Source organism: Betta splendens, chromosome 6 (assembly GCF_900634795.4).
Source record: "Betta splendens chromosome 6, fBetSpl5.4, whole genome shotgun sequence".
NCBI lineage: Eukaryota > Metazoa > Chordata > Actinopteri > Anabantiformes > Osphronemidae > Betta > Betta splendens.
The window spans coordinates 1,026,984-1,048,230 of record NC_040886.2 but is presented as its reverse complement, the minus strand read 5'-3'; the positions used below and the strand labels follow the sequence as shown (position 1 = coordinate 1,048,230).

At 45.1% G+C, this 21,247-nt stretch overlaps 1 protein-coding gene across 3 annotated transcripts in view; it reads left to right on the top strand.

Annotated features, from left to right (window-relative positions):
- LOC114857795 (cytosolic carboxypeptidase 4) overlaps positions 1 to 21,247 on the top strand; it is a 60,267-nt gene that overhangs the window by 14,315 nt on the left and 24,705 nt on the right. For 2 of the 3 annotated variants that reach the window (XM_029154629.3, XM_055509799.1), the window contains exons 4-7: positions 10,909 to 11,055; positions 11,138 to 11,269; positions 12,395 to 12,488; positions 19,278 to 19,315. In XM_029154629.3, coding sequence (XP_029010462.1) covers positions 10,909 to 11,055; positions 11,138 to 11,269; positions 12,395 to 12,488; positions 19,278 to 19,315 — 411 coding nt within the window. The remainder of the gene's footprint in view (positions 1 to 10,908; positions 11,056 to 11,137; positions 11,270 to 12,394; positions 12,489 to 19,277; positions 19,316 to 21,247) is intronic. The other variant, XM_055509800.1, reaches the window with a different exon arrangement.

Below are 21,247 nucleotides of genomic sequence, written 5' to 3'. Positions count from 1 at the left end.
AGTCAACAGTTATTTTGATTGTTATGTGGATTGGTTCACGGACATTTACCGCAATAGCTACATTTGTTTGTTCTCACGATTTATATGTACTGTACACATACGCAACTATTTTGCACGTTAGCTAGTAGTTAGCTAGGCTAAGCTAGTACTGCTGTGTTTATCATTGTACTGTTTGTTCAAAGAATACCAGACCAAACTAACAAAATAAAGGTCCTTCACTCTTAAAATGGATGTGATGTTCCAGCAATAATTAGCTCATACAGTCCAGCTAAATATTTTACAAGAACACATTAAAAAGATAATTTATTTTACTAATTCCATTCATAAATCAAAACCTTTATATTATATTCATTTATTGCACACAGACTGATATTTCAAATGTTTATTTCTTTAATTGTGGTTAATTATAATTCACAACTAACGAAAACCCTAACTTTAGTATCTCAGAAAATTTGAATATTAATTCAATTCAATTTTATTTATATAGCGCCAAATCATGACAAAGTTATCTCAAGGCACTTTACAAAATAAGGTTTAAGACCTTACACAACTAAACCCAACAGAGCCCACATACTGTGAAACTTTACACTGGACCTTAAGCAACGTGGATTTTGTGCCTCTCCTTTCTTCCTCCAGACTCTGGGACCCTGATTTCCAATTCATCAGAGAACATAACTTTGGAGCACTCAGCAGCATTCCAGTCCTTTTTGTCTTTAGCCTACGTGAGATGCTTCTGACACTGTTCTAAAGTGGCTTGACACAAGGAATGTGACAGCTGAAATGCATGTCTTGCATACATCTGTGCGTAGTGGTTCTTGAAGCACTGACTCCAGCTACAGTCCACTCTTGGTAAATCTCCCCCAACATTTTTGAATGGCTTTTTTTTCACAGTCCTCTACAGGGTTTTCTGAGATACAGAATTTGGGGGTTTTCTTAGTTTTTAGTTGTAATCATAATTACAAGTAAATATCTGAAATATATCAGTCTGTGTTATGAATTATTATAATAAACAAGTTTCACTTTTTGATTGAATTAGTGAAATAAATCAACTTTTTGTTGATATTCTAATTTATATGACCTGCATCTGTACATGACACAAGTGTTGCAGCTTCTGATCAGTAAATCAATTGACTGAGCTAGCAGGAGTATTGTATCTCTTCAAAACCTCTGTTTGTTTCACTTAAAACAGTTTTAAAATAAAACTTTTCATGTTATGTTATATATATTGAATTATATCACTGTCTATTCAGCCAATTTGAAACTCGTGCTCTTTTTATACATGGGTAGTAGGGTCATCGTTATTCATATACAGTCAGGTCCATAAATATTGGGACATCCTCACAATTCCAACATTTTTAGCTCCATACACTACCACAATGGATTTCAAATGGACAAAATGTGCTTGAACTGCAGACTGTCAGCTTTAATTTCAGGGTATTTACATCCAAATCAGGTGAACGGTGTAGGAATGACAACAGTTTGCATATGTGCTATGGTAAGGGACCAAAAGTAATGGAACAGAATAAAAATCATAAATCAAACTTTCATTTTTTTAATACTTGGTTGCAAATCCTTTGCAGTCAATTACAGGCTGAAGTTTGGAACGCATAGACATCACCAGACGCTGGGTTTCATCCCTGGCGATGCTCTGCCACGCCTCCAATGCAATTGTCTTCAGTTCCTGCTTATTCTTGGGGCATTTTCCCTTCAGTTTTGTCTTCAGCAAGTGAAACGCATGCTCAGTCGGATTCAGGTCAGGTAATTGACTTGGCCATTGCATAACATTCCACTTCTTTTCCTTAAGAAAGTGTCATAGTTGGGTTTCTGTTTTTTTTTGACCAAAGCATTTATTAAAGTCCCTTTTTCTACCTTCATTGAGCCCTGGGTGTAGGTTGGCCCTCAATGCACAACCGCAGAGTATGTGTAAAGGTTTGAGTGTAGCACTACATGGGGCGAGCATGGGCACACTTGAGCGAGAGAATGGGTAAGTGTGAAAGAAGGGTGAGGATGGCTCTGGCTGTGCTGCGAGTGGTGCCTGGGCAGTAGTACTGCGGTCCCTGGGTCTCGGTTGTGTCTTCTTGGTTGGGGGTTGTGAGAGGCTGGAACCTGGCTCTGCGGACCCTGGTGCTCTGCTTCCCAACTACATTTTTCCACATTCATCCACTTAGGTCTGCAAGGGGCGTCCTGCCCGGTGGGCTACCGGAAAGTGGTTTCGTCCCTCCCAAGTGTGATGCTCTGCAGTTTTAATTGCATTAGTCATACACGCTCATCCAGGAATCTGGGAGCTCCCTCCGGGGGTGGGGGCAATGGACGGAGCCTTCACATTGATGGCTCTGTCGGCTGGACCCCTCGGAGAATTGGCGATCTCCCAAAGTTCCTCATACTTAGCCACATATACATACATTTAGGGCCGGGGGTGGGCTCTTTCACTGGGGCATGGGGCTGAGGCCAGTTGTGGCCTCGCCCAAAGGGTTTTACCTGCAAAAAGACATTTAGGGTGGGGGGGGGGTAACTGTCCGGGGGACACACCGTCAGCCAGCGGTTGTGCTACTGGAGGTGTCACCCACTGTCAGTGCACTCTAGTTCCACACACTCACGTCCAAGCTGGGTCGCAGGGTTCTGGGGTGCCTTTTCCGCTGCCCTCTGCTGCTCCCGAGTTGGGGGAGTTGGGCGGGGCTCGGGAGGAGCTGCGATCCCTGCCTGGGGCCACATGGGCGGCAGGCCGGAGTCCTACCCTCCCCATGAATGAGATCAAGCTAATGGTGTGGGTGCGAGAATGTATCTGAGAGTGCATGGGTTCACGTACAATTGACTAGTTTGTTGTAAGAGAGTTTATGGTGTATGTGTGTGGGTAGGTGTATGCATCTGTGTTTGTGTGAGTCTGTATGTGTGTGGTGCGGTTAGAATGGGCGGTTTTCCGCCCGGGGGAAGAGGACCGTCTGCCTGGGTGGTCTCTTTTCTGCTGACCCCCACCAATTGCTGGCCTTGTGCTGCGGGCCCGGTGTGGTGCCAGGAGATATGGTTGAGCCGATGGGGTCGGCCCCGCTCCGCTCGTGTAGGGGTGGTTGACTAGGGGTTGGCCCCACTCTGGGCGCGGGGGCGTCTCTTAGTGGGCCTCGGGCTCCACTCTTTCAGGCCGACCCTTCCACCGGGGGGAGTGTTTGCCTTTGGTTCTCATGGGGCGGACAACGTTGACCCACGGTGGCCCACTCTCACCTCGGGTGCTGTCTCTGCGGCTGCTGCAGCTCTGCAATAATGTGTGAATATGGAAATTGTGGTATTGTATGTCATGACTTTTATTAAGTAGTATGGGATATGTATAACAATGCATATGTGTATGTATATGATGTGTATATGTTTGTATGAGTATGTGCACATACCTTAAGACTATTATTGGTATTAGTATTAATCTGCAAGGTAAACCACAGTACAACGGTTGTTTAGTTATGAATGTGTCTGCCTAAGGTACATCCCTACTTATTTATTTTGCTCCGATTGTTTACCTAACAGATTTACTTGGTTTCAGCAGCTGGTTGCTCCCCTTACCTCCCCCCTAAAGCAGAAACTTAACCTGTCCACCAACACAGCAACATCACACATATTTGGGATTAGCTAAATAAAACATTAAATAAACCATTAATCAAGAAGATATATATTTTATATATACCCCTCTTTTTAAAGCAAAGCTGTCCATCACAATATGGCGTAATATTATATCATAGTATATCATTTAATGGTTTAATATTTAATAAACAGTAAAACTTTGTTGTTATAAGCTGAACCTGTATTTTATTATTATTATTATTAAGCATGTCAGTAGAGGGTGTTCTTTGGGGCCTTTTTGACACTAATTGGTGAACACACACTGAGTAAACCATACTTAAGACAGTCACGGTTATTGCACAGCTGGCTACACACGTAGCCTAAATATAAGCATAATCCTTACGCCTATGCCACAAAAAAGATTCCTTAAGTTTCGTTTGGAACTTTGCTACTTAATGGCATTAGTACCCATGGGTTATGATTTGTGTACAGTCCAGCTGCTAAACCTCAGTCACACAAGCTGCACACCATTGAAAAGCTTAGACCAGGGGTGCCCAACCTGTCGTTCACGATCAACCTGTCGATCGCAGACATCATTTCAGTCGATCGTGCGAGTCAATTGCCTTCTGATATACCCTTTCTCTCTTTACCGTTTCCACATCTCGGACTGCAATTACATTACATATCAAGTTTAAAAAAATGAGTAAACAAAACGCTGTACTTATTTTATTAAAGTAATTTACTTAACCTTACAAGATCACTTAATACGAGCAGTGATGTGCTGTAGCGTATGCCGAAACTGCAAGGAACTATGAGGTTTTGTTTGAAAGTCCAATGGAGTAACGAGATTTAACTTTTAAAGGTTTTTATTGGTTGTAAAGTATTTTCGATATTTACTGACAGATGCACCTTACGTTATTAGCAGGAACTCACTGTTTAAGTGTGGAGACAGCTGCGACTTCAGCAGAGTAAATCGCAACTATGGCAGAAGCCTAAAAAATGAAAACATATCATTTTCATTCGGAATGGGAAGAGGATTACTTTTTTGTTTCAAAATTGAGGTCCATCTTTCTTATTTGCAATGTCAGCGTGGCCTTACAAAAGAAGGGCAATTTGGAGCGTTTCAAGACTCTGCACAAAAGCTATGGCACAGATTTCCCGGCTAAATCAAAGAATTTCTTAAACTTTCTAAACATGCAGAATATACGCAGATAGAGGACCACAGTGGCTACTGGATTTAGCATTCTTGACTGATCTCACTGACTTTACATTTGTTGTTGCTGTGCTTTTCTCTCTCTCTATCCCCTCACCCCAACCGGTCAAGGCAGATGGCCGCCCACATCCAGCCTGGTTTTGCTGGAGGTTTCTTCCTCGTTAGAGAGGGAGTTTTTCCTCTCCACTGTTTCTGTCAAATTAAATGCTTGCTGTATGTAGGATTTGTTGGGTTTAGTTGTGTGAGGTCTTAAACCTTTGTAAAGCGCCTTGAGATAGCTTTGTTGTGATTTGGCGCTATATAAATAAAATTGAATTGAATTGAACATTTATTTTAATTTGGAGCTGCAGGGTAAAGATAAACATGTAATGCACATGATAAGTTCAGTGAACAGTTCAGTGAACGCAGCCTATTTGAAAGCTACAACTGCTTTCAAATAGGCCGCAACACTGTGACCCTCACATGCAGGCAGAACTTCAGAGTTAAGGCAAAGTGTTTGCACAGATTGACACTTCACGTTATGAGGAGCAAGTTCAGAGCATCTTGTTAGAATTTGACAGACGCTTTACTGATTTTGCATCCATTGAAGCCTGTTGCTAACTATCTGTGTTTTCCATTTGTTGTCTCACATCTGTGAGTGTGCTTTCTCTCACATGCATTTCATCAAGTCAAAGTACAGATCTGTAATGACTGATGACCACTTTGCTGCCTGCTTATGGCTTGCAACCAGCTCCTACTGCCCTAACTATGAGAAACTAGCTGCCTCCTCCCAGTGCCAAAGGTCCCACTAAAGTAGAGAAATAGCTTCAATGTAACTTGAATTAAACTATGTTTTAATATATATGGAATATTAGAGACTACTTTCCAATTTTATTTCATGCATAACATAAATATGTAAGTATGTATCACTACTGTATATGAGTAGTGATTGGCTTTGTAGTTGGTCTGGTGGATCTCGGCACACTGACAGTAGATGTTTGTTCCAAAAAAGTTGGGCACCCTCTAGACTCTTGTCTTTCCAACGATATATACCATTTCCAGCTACAACAATCACAGCGCAGTCACCAAACAATCAAAAAACAATAACCATAAATCCATACATTTTCCATCACGTACTTTTGACGACTTCTGAGCTCAAAACATCACTCATTCACATTGTGTGTGCTCTCATTTTGTCCCAGCGAATGTAATCCAATAAAGCATACCGGTCCAAAACACATGGTATATCCACAATGGTCCGTAAAAACTGCAAGTGTTCTGCTCCAACTCCTGAACTTTTTTTCCACTTCTGTGAGCCATAACTCGCTAAATTTAAAACCGAAGCTAGTACAGAGGATTCAAGATGGAGGCAGCAAGATTCTCGCTTCTATCTAGACCAAACCAGGTGGAAAATGCCCTTGTATGGGGTAACCAAGGCAACCTCTAGCCAATGATCTCCAACCCGCCCAGGCGTTTTTTTGGGGGGGGGCGAATCATAAATTTAATTTCAAAAAGTTCCATATATTGTTTTTAACACTATTTGATTTATTTCTTCATATATAAATGTTTTTTAGTCCTGCTACCAGTCACCAGGGAGATATTCATCCAGGCGAGCGTTTATCAAAAAGTTATTTCAGGGTTGTGTTTCTTTTATTTTTCTCCTGTATGACTCTAACAAAGTCTGTTTCTTTTTCTGAAAATTAGAAGGAGTTTCCTTTCCAATGACGCCAAGGTCAATATTGTAACTCTTACTATTTAGGAACTACAACCATTGAATAAGCCAAATCGGCTCCTAATTCATCAATAGGGCTTAAATAGGCTTCCAAAGCAAATGGGTTAGAAGGTTTAAGGCATGGACCCAGTGTCCGAGTAATTGTAAAAACGCTGTCTTAATACACCAGTAAATACGTAATTTTGCCCATTGCCCGTATGTGCCACAGATGCCGTGGTATTGTCACAGTCCAGGTCATTTAGCAACTGCACTCAATCATTTCCGGTTTTATTTTGTACCACTTCCTGTTCAGTGCCCATGTTTTCAGTTCCAGCTTTACCTCCGGTTTTAGTTTGACGCACCTGTGCCCTGTTACTAATTACTCACCTGCTAACTATCCAGCCATCATCTTCACTCAGTATTTAAGCACCACCCCTCAGCCCTGCACCTTGCCAGATTGTCTTTGTGTATCAGCCAGCAATCCAGCGTTATTCTCATGATCGTGAACCTGTGTATGACCTCGCTTCTCCTGACCCAGATTCTCGTCTCATCTCTGATCCTGCCGTGCCGTGAGTTTGACCCTAGCCTGCCTTGACCACCGCTTGTCTAGACCCTGTCTGTACTGAACCTGCCTGATCTGTGTACCGACCCTTGCCTGCCTGACCACGAGCGTGAATAAACCCTGTTGTGCACTGAGCCTTGTCTCCGCTGTGCGTGTGGGTCCGCTGCCTTGAGTCCGTGACAGGTATATGCCGTAGACCCGTGGCATGTTCCTTAGATGCCGTGGCATTTTACGGAGATGCCGTGGCATGTGTTGAAAAAGCTGTATTTTTCTAATGGCAGCTGCCGATGTCGCAAATTGTTTTGCCAGCTTGTGTACCAACCACTGCCTGTCTGACTATCCTGTTGATATTAAAACCTCATAGGCGTTTGCCTCGTGCTGTGATTTTGGGTTCTACAACTTTGCTCGCCTTGACAGGACAATCTGACCAACAATGGGCCCAGCCATCCTCAAGCCAATCCTTCTACTGGAGCTAGCTCGCTACGCGGCATGCCACGGCGCCATGATGGCGCGCTCAGCGAGCAGGTGACGTGGTTCACACAGCTCACACCAGGGACACCAGCAGCAACCGTTGCCTCTATTACGCCACACCAGTGCCGACGGTTCCTGCTCCGCATGCCCATCTTGGCTCTCCGGTGAGTCAGGCGATTGTTAAACCTTCATCACTCAGCGTGAAATCCAATTTGAACAACATGCTCCCGCTTATCGCGGTCCAAATTGGTCTACGTCATCTCGCATCTAACCGGAAATGCCGAGTCCTGGGCAATGGAACAACGGTTTGCGTGCATGCCCTTGTGGAGTTTCGGCCACTAGCTACTGGAATTGGATGGAATTCCACTGTTCTGTGTAACATGTTTCTCCAGGCGCTTTCTTGTCGCATTAACAACAGCCTGGCACTGCATGAGCTATCCGACGGACCTCAACTCCCTCTTTGCCTTGGCCATTAGAGTGGACCGAAGATTATGGAACAGTGAGAGTGAGCACCGTGAGGAGAACCAGTCAACCACACGTCAGCGCCACTCCACCAGAGGTGGCCGTCTGGATCCAGTGCCTACGGCGATGCCAGCATGGTGCCTGACGGGTCTGGAGAGGTTAGACGTATGAAACCTATTTTTAATAGTGGTGTTGTGAAATATGAACTATATAAAAGTCCATGATCCATGAACTACCTCACCAACTGCCCCCAGTACGTCTGCCTGCAGAACTGTGTGTCTGACACCTTGGTCTGCAGCACAGGTGCTCTACAGGGGACAGCCTTGTCTCCCTTCCTCTTCACCCTGTAGACCTCAGACTTCAGGTACAATTCAGAGTCCTGTCATCTACAGAAGTTCTCTGATGACTCTGAAATTGTAGGATGTATCCAGGGTGGTGACATCACAGAGTATCAGGGAGTGGTGAACAGGTTTGTGGACTTATGTGGACAGAATCACCTCCAACTGAACATCAGTAAAACTAAGGAGCTGGTGATGGACTTTAGGAAATCTGGAAGTCCTTTCACCACTCTCACTATTAAAAAGGAAGAGCTGGAGGTTGTTAATGAGTACAAACAACTAGGAGTGTACTTAACTGGACTGGAAATACTGGAAATAAACTGGACTGGAAAAAGAACTCCTCAGCTGTGTACAAGAAGGCTCAGAGCAGGATGTACTTTGTGAGGAGGCTCAGGTCATTTACATCTGCAGCTCCATGCTGGGGATGATGATGAGTCTGTGGTGGCCAGTGTTGTGTTTTACGCTGTGGTCTGATGCGGCAGCAGCATGAATGTAGCGGACAGTAACAGACTGGATCAGGAAGGCTGGTTCTGTTTTGGGGGTGGAGCTGGACCCCATACATGCTGTCGCTGAGAGGAGGATACTGGTCAAACTCCTAACTATCCTAAACAACACCTCCCACTCTATACACAGTGTTCTGGCTGGACAGAGGAGCACCTTTAGCCAGAGGAAGATCAGTATTATATGACGCAACCAGAGATCCTTCCTACCGGTGTCCATCAGCCTGTACAATACTCCCTCTCTGTAAATGTTGATCTTCATTTGTGCAATGACATCTGTAATAAAACTTTAACTACAAACTAGATGAGAGTTGTGTATCTTTGTTAGCATTCTTATTTTTAATCTCCTTGCTAGTGTCACGGTTCAAGGTGAAGGACCCACACGCACAGCTTGCATGAACTCTGGTAGGTGAGATTTTATTCAGGATCGTGGTCAGGTAGAGATGTTCAACTCGAGACCTCCCACTCGACTCAGCGTCTATCTTTTGAAGCGGAAGTGTCGTCAAGCAGAATCTCGAGCGCGTTCCGAATCACGTTACCAATGAGAGCGAGAGGTGTCGGTACGTCACGTGACTGCCGAGCGGCATAAGTGCAGTTTGAACGGACGGTTGTTTTAATATGTCAGAGCTTTACAAACGTGGCAAGCGGTCCGCAGATGATCTACTGTATAAGATGATAGATGATCTATAAGATGATAGATGATCTATAAGATGGACAGGTTTCACATTACATTCTGTAATGTATTGATGACAAGTTCAAAATGTAATTAAAGACTAAAACTACATTTTGACAAGTCGCAATTCCAATACAAATATCTTTATTAGTCAGACATCAGTGCCGTGCAAACGGCTATTCTCCAAAGCTGGAGAGGTGGTGAGAATGTGATTAAAGTCATGTTCTGTGGAAAAATAAAATGAAATAAAGGTCTCTGATTAAACTAACTGACAAACATGTCTCCTCACTGTAATAATAAACAGAGTTGCAGAAAAACAAATACAGCTCTAATAACATTGGACATCAAACATGTTTGCCACATCAAGGCTACTTATACATTATTATCCAGAGAGAAACACAATTACACACCTTTGATTAAATAAGTTTTATTTGACAATAAAACATAGACTGTGATCCTGAACAACCACGTATCAGAGAGGGTTTGATGGTCAGTCTGCTCAAGCAGTTCTCATGCACAACCAGCAGATGTCGTTGTTCTGACTGTGTCGTGATGGTGTCGAGCAATGTGTCGATTTCAGCCCAACTGTGTCATAGTTGCTCAGTGATTCATAAGGCTTCGATTTCGCCATCTCTATGGTCAGGCAGGCAAAAGTCGGTATACAGATAGGCCGGGATGAAGGCACCAGTACAGACAAGGATCAGACAACAACGGTGATCAATCTCCAGGCTAAGGTCATACACACTAGGCAGAGTCAAGAACCAGAATCGAGGGAACAGGCAAGGCAAGGTAAGGTCAAAAAACAGGAACTAGAACCGGTACACAGGAAAGACTAGATAATGACGCTGGAGAGTTGACGGGTGAATAAACAAACAATCTGGCAAACCAAGGACGTAAGTGCAGGGGTACAAGTAATCAACTAATGACTAATGGAAGGCAGGTGGTGAAATCACATGACTAGTTGAGCGGAACAGAACAAAAACGGAAATGATACCAAAATAAAACAGGAAGTGGTGACACATGACTAGGTAAGTAAACAAGAACTAAGGCCGGCAGGAGACAAGACAGGAAATACCAAAATAAGACTGGAAACTAAGTACACACATGACCAAAATGCTGGATCTATGACAGCTAGCTACAGGGTATGGAAGTGGTTTCCTGAAGTTGATTAATAAGCTGTTCTGCAGATTCTCACAGTAGCCCCTTTTTGGTTGCCTTGATCTCTTTTGTCAATCTGTTTTTAGCCCGCCTGTACAGGTACTGGTCCCCACTTCTGTAGGCATTTCCTTGAACTGGCGGAGCTTCTTTAATGTGGCTTTTATTGAAGCCATTGTCAAGTCCAGTTATCAGTAATGAGTAACATTTCAATCACTTGTACAGACTGATAATGACTAATAGCATGATAACTGACTTTGTTTGCAGTTTTTGACTTCATTATTTTTTCATCTCTGTGCAGGTACAGATCGTCGCTTCCACTATATGATCAGTAAAGGTGGTAGCGAGGCCTTGCTGACTGCACTGGTTAAATTTGGCCGAAGTTTCAGTCCTAACTACACTGTTCTGCTTCCACTGCTACAGTTGCTGGCTAAGGTTGGATACAGAGGTCAGGATTTATATATATACACACACAATAACTGCATGGTTTTGCAGATTGATGAATATTTTGTCTATTTCTGTTTGTGCAGACTGTCGTATTGGCATGAAGGCAGAGGAGGCTGGAGCTGTTTTGCTTACTCTGAATCTGCTTAGGCACAATGTCAAAGATGACATGAGGGCTGCAGCCTGCCTGTGGGCGATCCAGGTGTTCTCCTCTTCAGGTACTGTCATACACTGTGGGGCTACGTATGAATCAAATCAGCCCCAGCAAAGCTAATCCACTAGATGTCAGTAAAGTAGCAGTAAATTTTATTAAGTAAAGAAAAGCCAGTATATGTCTTTGTGTCAGCATCAACATGTGGTGCACAAGCTGAAAAAGATATTAAATTAATTGCTGGATGTCAAATACAGCAGCTAATGGGATGCATTTTTTATAATGCTAATTATTTAATTTCTTCTGTGCTCTGTTCTGTAAAATTATTCACATAATCAAAACTGAAAAAGCTTTAACATCAATCAAGACATACAGTGCAGTGGGCAAGATAGGGGCAGTAGAAAAACAGAACTAAATCGAGAGAAAAGAACTGATGAATAAAATAATAGTAATATGTGGATGACTGCAGAGGTTCTGCCTTGAGAGACAACATTATTGAAAGGATTCTTAGGGCAAAATAGGTTTTGGAGATAGTAAACACAAAATGAAGATGCTTTTCAAAACTTTAAATTGACAGTACAGTATACTTACCTGTAGTGACCTCAGTGTTACTGTTGTAAGAACTGCAGTGTTTTGTGGTCATGCTGGTTAAAGTTACAGAAACTTGACCCTCTAAAAATAATGAACAGAACCGGTGACAAAGGGCAGCTCTGCCAAAGTCCAACATGCACCTGGAACAGGTCTGACTTACTGCCTGCAATGCGAACCAATGCTCCTACTCCTGCTCCAAACACCCTGCTGAGGGTATAAAGCTGGTCCAGCATTCCAGGACCAGGCCGAAAACCACAATGTTTTTTTTAGAGATATGGTGAGGAGCTCTTCCCAGGCCAGAGACATAGTCTCTCGGCTGGCCTGGGAACATTTTGGGGTCCCACCAGAGAGCTGGAAAGTCTGGAACTCTTTGCTCAGACTCCTGCCCCCACGACTCGGCCCCGGATTAGCGGTTGAAAATGGATAGCTGGATGGAACTAGCATCATCAGAAATGAAATCACACTCAAAGTTTTAAGGATACTGAAACAGAATGGAGGATTTTAGGTTCTTGCTTTAAGACTGTTATTTTGCAGAGCACTCCTTTGTTATCGTTATTGAGTTATCCTTCTCAACTTTTTTCAGTATATGTTCTTCTTGCAGTTTCTACAGCAAACCTAATAGGAGAAAACCATGGACTGGATGTCATCTTTTCTCTCATCCCACACTATACTACCAAACACCTGCACACTATTAAGTATGTATAATTTCACACTTGTGACTTGCATGCTTGAAAAATATTGGAAAAGAGAAGGATTGCTTATCAACAGCAACCTTGGGCTCCTGCTTTGATCTAGCCTCCTAACAATACAGCTTGTGCTTGATTTACTTACTTAAGATAAGAGGTAAGATTTCGCAATAAAGCGCACAATTTTGTCATTTTGGTCAGGTCATTATCTTGCTCTATGGTTCCATATTTGCAGTAGATGATGCACCCACAGAGAATCACCTCTGCATACTGCATCTTTGTTCAAATTTATTAAAGATCTGTTTTGTATGTTTTTTTTTATATTCACCATATTCACCACTAATTAATTGTTGCAACTTGTTATAACAATGTTATAACAATTATATCAATACATTTTTAATAAACAGCCCCGGCCCTCCAACCAGGGCGGGTGAAGGGTGGTTCAGGAGGAGGGACCGGATCTAGGTGTCGCCCCTGTCGCCGCCTAAGTGTCCTGGCGGAGCCCGTCCGGGGCAGGGGCCTCTGGGTGCGCCCGATGGAAGTCCCAGACGAGCGAGTGGTCCAAGATGTCCCGAGCGGGGACCCAGGACCTCTCATCTGCCCCGTAGCCCTCCCAGTCCACCAGATACTGTCTCCCGCACTGTGCAGACCGGGTGACCATCCACTACCCGGGGCGGAGGCGGAAGCTGAGTTGGTGGGACCAGAGGACAGGAACGGTGGGGCTTGAGCCGGCTGACGTGGAAGGTGAGGTGTACTCTCATGGACGTGATGACCCCTGGAGCCGCAGGTCCTTGGTCGACAGCCAAACCTGGTCGCCCACCGCATACGTGGGCTCCGGAGGCCGCTTGTGATCTGCTGCCCTCTATCCTCCGGGCTCGGAGCCACGTCTGCCGGCATTGCCGCAACACAGCGTGGGCCGATGGGACGTGGACCTCCCTCTCCAATGATGGAAACCACAAAGTTTGCCCGTTGGTCTCAGGGTGGTACCCTGTGGAAAGGCTAACCTCGGCCCCCAGGAGTGTGCAGAATTCCCTTCAGAACCGGGACACGAACTGGGGTCCGCGGTCGGACACTATGTCCTGAGGGAAACCATGAAGGCGGAAGACATGGTCCATTATGGCCTGGGCCGTCTGTTAGGCTGAGGGGAGCTTGGGTAGAGGGATGAAATGTGCACATTTAGAAAACCGATCCACCACCGTCATGACCACCAAGTCCATTGCCACATGCGACCACGGCCGATGAAGGACTGGTAAAGGTCGCAGGACCCTGGCGGGGCGTTGGTGGGACGGTTTGTGCATCGAGCACGTGGGGCACCCGGCCACGTACTCCCGGACATCTGACTTCATGGAAGGCCACCAGAATCGCTTGCCCACGCTGAACGTGGTGCAGGGTTCCCCGGGGTGGCAGCTGACGGTCGAAGCGTGGGCACAGTGGATCACTTCGCCTCTCAGACCTGGGGAAACAAACAGACGGTTGGGGGGACATGCAGGTGGTCTGGGGAGACCACCAGACCAGGCAGCCTGCCGGCAATATGTGATCTGGTTCCACTGGGGCGTCCAGGTGATCGTGGAGCCGAGACAGGGCATCCGGTTTTGTGTTCTTGGATCCAGGGCGGTACGACAGGTGGAAGTGGAACCGGCTGAAGAACAGCGCCCAGCGGGCCTGGCGGGAGTTTAGCCTCTTGGCTGTCTTAATATACTTGAGGTTTTTGTGGTCGGTATAGACCAAAAACGGCTGTGCTGCCCCCTCTAGCCAGTGTCTCCATTCCTCAAGCGCGTTTTTTACTGCCAGCAGCTCCCGGTTCCCAATGTCATAGTTTCGCTCAGCCGAAGATAGCTTACGGGACATGAATGCACAGGGTTGAAGCCTACCTTCGGCTGGGTCACGCTGTGACAGCACCGCGCCAACCCCTGAATCCGAGGCGTCAACCTCAACCACGAATTGGCACGCTGGATCTGGCATGCGAAGCACGGGTGCGGTGGTGAATCTCCACTGCCTTGGTTTTGGCCGGGTCCATTTGGAACCGGCCCTGGGACACAATAAAACCTAGGAATGACACGGTGTCAACATGAAAGTCATATTTTTCTGCCTTAACAAAGAGTCGGTGCTCCAGTAACTTCTTTAGGACCTGGCGGACATGGTTCTTGTGTTCCTCCTCTGTGCTGGAGAAGATCAAGATATCGTCTAGGTAAACAAAAACAAACCGGTTAATCATTGGGCCCAACACCTCATTGACAAAGGCCTGGAAGACGGCGGGAGCGTTGGTGAGGCCAAATGGCATCACCAGATACTCGTAGTGGCCATTTGGGGTGTTGAACGCTGTCTTCCACTCGTCCCCCTCTCGGATTCGGACCAAGTGGTATGCGTTCCGTAGATCCAGCTTCGTGAACCACTTGCCGCCTGATAGCAGCTCAAAAGCGGAGTGGAGAAGAGGAAGAGGGTACGAGTCCCGAATGGTGATGTCGTTGAGCCCGCGGTAGTTAATGCACGGTCGGAGGGTGCCATCTTTTTTCCAGACAAAGAAAAACCCCGCCCCCGCGGGGGATGAAGAAGGCCGGATGATACCTGTAGCCAGAGCAGAGTCCGGGTATTCCCTCATCGCCTGTCTTTCTGCCGGGGCGAGCTGGAATAATCTCCCCTTGGGGGGAGTGGATCTGGGCCGCAGATTGATGGCACAGTCATAGTTTCTATGTGGCGGCAGGGACATGGCCTTGGACTTACTGAACACGGAGGCGAGGTCATGGTAACACGCCGGAACCCCTGTCAGGTCCACCTTCTCCTGATCCGTTCCGGCCGGTGGATCCTCTGCCTTCACCAAGGGCTTAAAACAGGTACTCCTGCAGTCCGTGTCCCACTCGCTTACCTCACCACCTCTTCAGTCCAGCCTGGGGTTGTGTCTTCGGAGCCATGTGTGACCCAACACCACCGGGTGATAGCATGCCTCTACCACCAGAAAATGGATGCGTTCCACATGGCCATCCGCAAATTCCATGGTTATGGCCTCCATGTGGTGGGTCACTCTCCAAAGCTTATGACCATCCAGTGCCGCTGTCTCCACCGGAGCTGCGAGTGGGGAGGTGGTGATGCCCATCTACTCCACAAGCCTGGCGTCCATCAGGCTGCACGGCCCCTGAGTCTATGAGGACTGCCTGCTGGAGAGAGCGAGCACCCGACGAAAGCGTGACTGTAGGTAGCGAACGGGCAGAGGCGCTTCCAAACATGTCTAGGCTCACCACGATCCTCCGTGCTCATGGTAAGCCTGATCTTTTAGTGGACATTTAACTGCGAAATGTCCGGTCTGTCCACAGTATAAACATAAGCCCTGGGAGCGGCGTCGCCGCTTCTCTGAGTCGGAGAGTCGAGCGCGGCCCAGCTGCATGGGTTCCTCCGGTGGCTGAGCCCCTCCTGAGGTCCGCGAGGCTAAGGACCCATCAACGTCACACTGACCTTTTATGGAGCTTTCCGTTCTGCCTTGGTGCGGTTCCCTCGATCCTCCCTCTCCGCAGTGCTCTCGCTCACTACTCCCTAGTCTTCGGTCGATCTGGATGGCCAGCGCGATCAAGGCATTCAGATCGCGTCAGCAAAGGCTCTAAATGACGACATGCAGGATGAACCATTCTGCCATTCGGCAGTTGCCAAAGCCTCCGCTTCCCTGGCCAGGTGCGAGACAGCGTACGCCACCTTGACTCTCTCCATGGGGAACGTGGGGGAATGTAATTCATAATGAATCTCACATTGCGTGAGGAATGCCCGGCAGTCGCCGGACTCACCGGAGAAGCGAGTAGGCGCCCCGAGGCGTGCGTTTGGTGCTGGAGTGGGAACAGGGGTTCCTGGAGCGAGGCGTCCAACCGCCTCCACGAGTCCTGCCACCGCGTTCTCCTGACGGAGCGCACACTCCGCCAGTTTCTGGAGTGCAGAGTTTGTCTTCTCTTCCTGTTCACTGAGCCGTTGTTCCAGAACGGAGAGTGCGGCGCGGAGACTCTTGATGCTGGCTGGGTCCATTTCTGGCCAGATTGTTCTGTCAGGGCGTTGTAGATGCACAGACCCACATGCACAGCACAGACCAGCTTGAGGATAGAAAATGAGAGTTTATTCCAAAACAGAGAGTCCAGATCAGGCAGGGTCATACACAGGTGGTCAATACGTGGCAGTACAAAGGATCAGGCAGAATCGGTGTTGGGGACAGGCAAGGTTTAATAACAAAGGCTCAGGATTACAGTATCGTTCCGTCAGAGGCAGGATCGTCGTCAGTAAGCAAGCACGGTCGTTATCAGACTGGATCTAAGGCCAAGGCGTACAAAACAGGCAAGGGCTAGACAGGATCGGTGTCGGTGGGCAAAAACACGGTACAAGATAACAAGGCTGGGCTAGGAATCAGAAATGCGTGTGTTTTCAAATGTTAACGGTTATACTGGATGGAAACCAAAATAACTCCTTCTGCTCTGCAGCATAAACCACTTTGACCATTTTAAGGTGTTTGTGAGAACAATTAGACCCGTAAGATATAGCCAATGTTCTTTAAATGGAAGCTCCAACATTTTACCGGAATGACATTAATCACAATATCTGCAGATAAACAAACCTTTATTACACAGGCGACACAGTGGATTTGGAACTCGCTCTGCGTCGTAAACACGGCGTCTGATATTGATTTAATCGCTAAAGCAAACTTCACATCCCTTCCCCCTACTCCGTATTGGCAGAGACATTAACATATTGTCACCACTCTGTCAATAGGTGTGAAATACTTTAGCTCTGAGACAAAGAAAAGGCTCCATGGGAGACCGGGCTGGTGATCACTGCACCCGTAGGCTGTGGGACGCCAAAACCTTTCACTTCACTTTTTTTTAAACACTCTTCTTATGTTATTTAACACAAGTCTGGCAGACTACCACTGCTAACTTGTAGAGGATATTATATAATAAAAATAAATAAATTGTATTAAACTCTCTCTATGGTATGCCAGAACGCCAGGGTGCAGATCTCAGACTCATTAATGCAGCAGGTTGTTCTGCATATATTGAATTTGCATTAGTAATAAGGACTGTTTTACACTTATTTAGTCGAAGACAAAACTCAAAGAATCGAACAATTCGCTCAGCTGCACCTAGTCTGTGGAACGCTCTCCCAGTAATTACAACTTCTGCTTCCACCGAGATTCGAACCCGAAAAACAAAGAAACTGACAGGTCAAGACTGTTAAACAATAACGAACCATTACACCACCAAAGCATTGTCACATTACTGTACGTGGGTCCATATAACAGGATCTTAGTACAGCGTCATAGGGGCTAGTGTGCATAGTCGCCACCTATAGGCCAAAAAGACGTAACACACGCACCAACGCGGTAAAAACAAGGTGAAAATAAAAGCTGATTGCGGTAAAGGCTGACACTTTTAAGTGCTACGACTGTATATGGATGTTGGTGGTGGTAGGTTTATCTCAGGGAAGTTGTGGTTATCTTTCCAAATGCTCCACCAAGCAGTATTTGGCTGCTATGCTGTAAGCACTCAGTTTATTAATTAATTTATTTATACATTTAAACACTTGTGTTCATATTCATATTTTTCTTTTTGAATAAATGTATTCATTCATAATTTGCTTAATTTATTTAGTGATTAGTAATGATAAGGCATTAAACTCCCTCCATATATGCATCTGTACTTTAATACTTCACTGCTATGAAGACCTGGGTTTCTTGCCACATGCTGCATGAATACAGCATGCGCATGTATTTTTATCTCAAAGAAGCATCATTTTTAAATCCAAACATCGTCTTGTTTTTCCTTAACTTGTGCATAGACACTAAGTCTCCACCCTGCTCCTGCAGGGTCATGTGTCCTCATCCCATCAGTCTCTGTCAGAACTAATAGCATTCAGCTCAAATAACCAGCGGCCTCTGGTATACCCAGTGGGGCGTGCTAAGAGGACCCGGAGTCTTGGCCTCTCTGCCTGGACTTATTCCAGAAATATCAGCCCCTGATCAACCACGAGTGAACATGAAGCTCCCCGGGGGGTGGAGGGAATCAGACTCTGCAACTTCATAAATTTTTAGCCCTCTGGCTAAATATTGTGTATCTTTTTCAAGCGGGTGTGTTGACAATTAGAGGACTGTGGGATTGCAGAAGTCAAAGCTAGCTGTTACTTTTAATATTATTTTAGAATTGTCACCTTAGAATTTTTAGATAGAGATATGCTATTTCCCATAAGTGTGAAAGGCTCTCAGACGTCCGTCACACTGATTTATACACGTATAGCTATGCTGGTTGGCTCCTAGCCATACTTCTAAAGTAGCCAGTGAGACTATCCAGAGCTGTACAACTAAATCTAACCATATTCTAAACTGTCAGCAGCAGTTAATCCGTCACTGGTGACTGATGGACTGCAGCACATCTTCAAACTTTTTTTTTTCCAAATTGTTGCAAGTCTGAGCTTGTGTGGGACATAAATGAAAAGTCAGTCACAGTAAAACATGGTCTTTGAGGCTTGCAGGAAGTTTATAATGCTTTTATATTACATTTCAGTCTGCCAGTTGAGTAAAGAGCTAAACAAACATGGGGGAGAGGCTGCTATATTTCATTTTGTGTAGAATCATATTCCTACAAATGAGTTGCTTCATGGTGACCTGCAGACATCATCATACATTAACATGGTGTACAGTGGTTTTTAATGCCTAAGAATAAACTGATGCCACAGCCATTTGTATGCACCATTATGTCACATGCACCCTTAGTTTGAATTTTAAAGTGTGGTAACCAAAGTGCAGGAGCTGCTAACTGCTTCCTCTGTTTTTTCCAGGGCAGCCATTCATGCTTTTTCTGCTCTGCTGGGCACAAGTAAGTTTTGACCTTTATCATTTCCTGTGGTAGCTTTGGCTTTGTAAAACCTCTTTCTGTCACACTGTGATTACTGTTGTATTGATGGCTATGAGGAGATGATCATAGTGACATTCAAAACCAAAGCGAAGCTGCAGAAAAAACGATTCAGCGAGACACTACAGCAAATGGAAAACTGTCACAAGCTGCTTACATGTAGTTAGGTCAGCAGTGGGGGACTTCTCTGCCTCTTAACCACCAATCATAGCATTGATAGTTCATTTCTCTACACTGAACCCTAAGTTGTGTGAGACATAGTGTCAAATATTCTCAGACACATTCATAAACACACAAGCACACTGAATGTAAATAACAGATGTCAAATATTTTTCATGTTTGTCCAAGCATTTAGCATGCATTGTGAAGTAACTCAGTTACAGATTCAGGTACTGTATTGTAGTACAACAATATTTCCTGCAGGGGTCATTGTTGTATTTTGTTTCTATTTCTCTGGCTCTTCCAAGCACCTGTTAGATGTGAATATGCACAGACAGTATGCATGTACATCTGCATATACATATGTATGAATGTATATGTGTACGTGCATATGCATGCATGTTGAACTTTTTTCCATAAATCCCTCTCTCTGGACCAGTGCCGCATGCTCTTTTCTCCAGTAGGGCGAAGCACTAATTTATTCTTTTTCATCCTCAGCTGCAGACAGTGAATGCAGTATGTGTCCTTGAGCTTGTGGCCTGTGAAGAGCTCTCAGTTGTTAGCTATGGTTTTTATCATCTAAAGTGACCGTGGTTGTGTGTGACCTGATTAAAATCTGTCTCAAGAAACCAAACGAGAAAACGAGTGGGATCAAAATTTCATATTTTATTAGCGCATGGAGCCTGTCAGTGAAATGTGCTGATGTTAGTTAGTACAGTAAAGATTTAAAACTTGTCTTTAGTAAATGTCAGTATCTCTCTTATGGATTATTAAGTGTAAAAAAAGAATGTATTGAATTAGCATAATGCCGTTTCACATTGTCAGACTTACAGATTCTCCATCTGTCATTACTGCACCTTTGCCATGCACAAGCATTTATGCACTTTTTAGAACTTTTGGGAAATCTGAAATATTTCAATGCAACAATATTTCTTCATGATGATCTACACTTTGTACAATCCCTGTAAACCCCTGAAGGACAGACTAGGAAATATCTTGGCCACTAGAGGCCAGCAGACAGACGGAATGCCTTACTGAGAATTTTAAAAGCACTAGGCCAGCTCAACAGTAGACAGACAGACAAGGCAGAGGGCCCAAATAGACGACCCACATGACACACAAGAAATTCATACATAAAAAGGCTGCAGGAACTAACAAATTGAAATACAAACAATCAAAACTGGAACAACTAGACTTCACAATCACTGCTCAGTAGAGGAGCCAACAAGCCAGGGTGTAATGCTCACTGACAAAGAAACAGGACCAACAGCGTGACAGGGACAAATACATCACATACACTATATGGGTGTAGACTCTGTTTAGTCTGGAGCCTTCACTAGCTCTCAATAAATTTGTCCACATTTGCCCGAGTTTCCAGCTCTTCTGGAAGCACTCGCTGATTGTTGACATGCTTGCTCATACAGTGGCAGAAAGGTGAGCTGATATTATACCGAATACCCAAAAGAATGACAGTCTTATCAGCAAAGAGGTGAACGTTTAGCGCTGCCTTCACTTCACAAATCACCAAAACAGTGTCTTTGTGATTCACAAGCACAAAATTCCCTTCAAAATTTCAAATGTAAGGAAGTGAATAACACCAGACCATTATTGTAAATCGGATGTGTTCTCTGTGCATGGAGCAGAGAAGTTCAGGCTTCATGTGGATTTGCTCAGTCCACATTGTGTCCAATCAGCCATTATTGAAGTAGATCGTGAACAGGAGATGGATCAAAGATG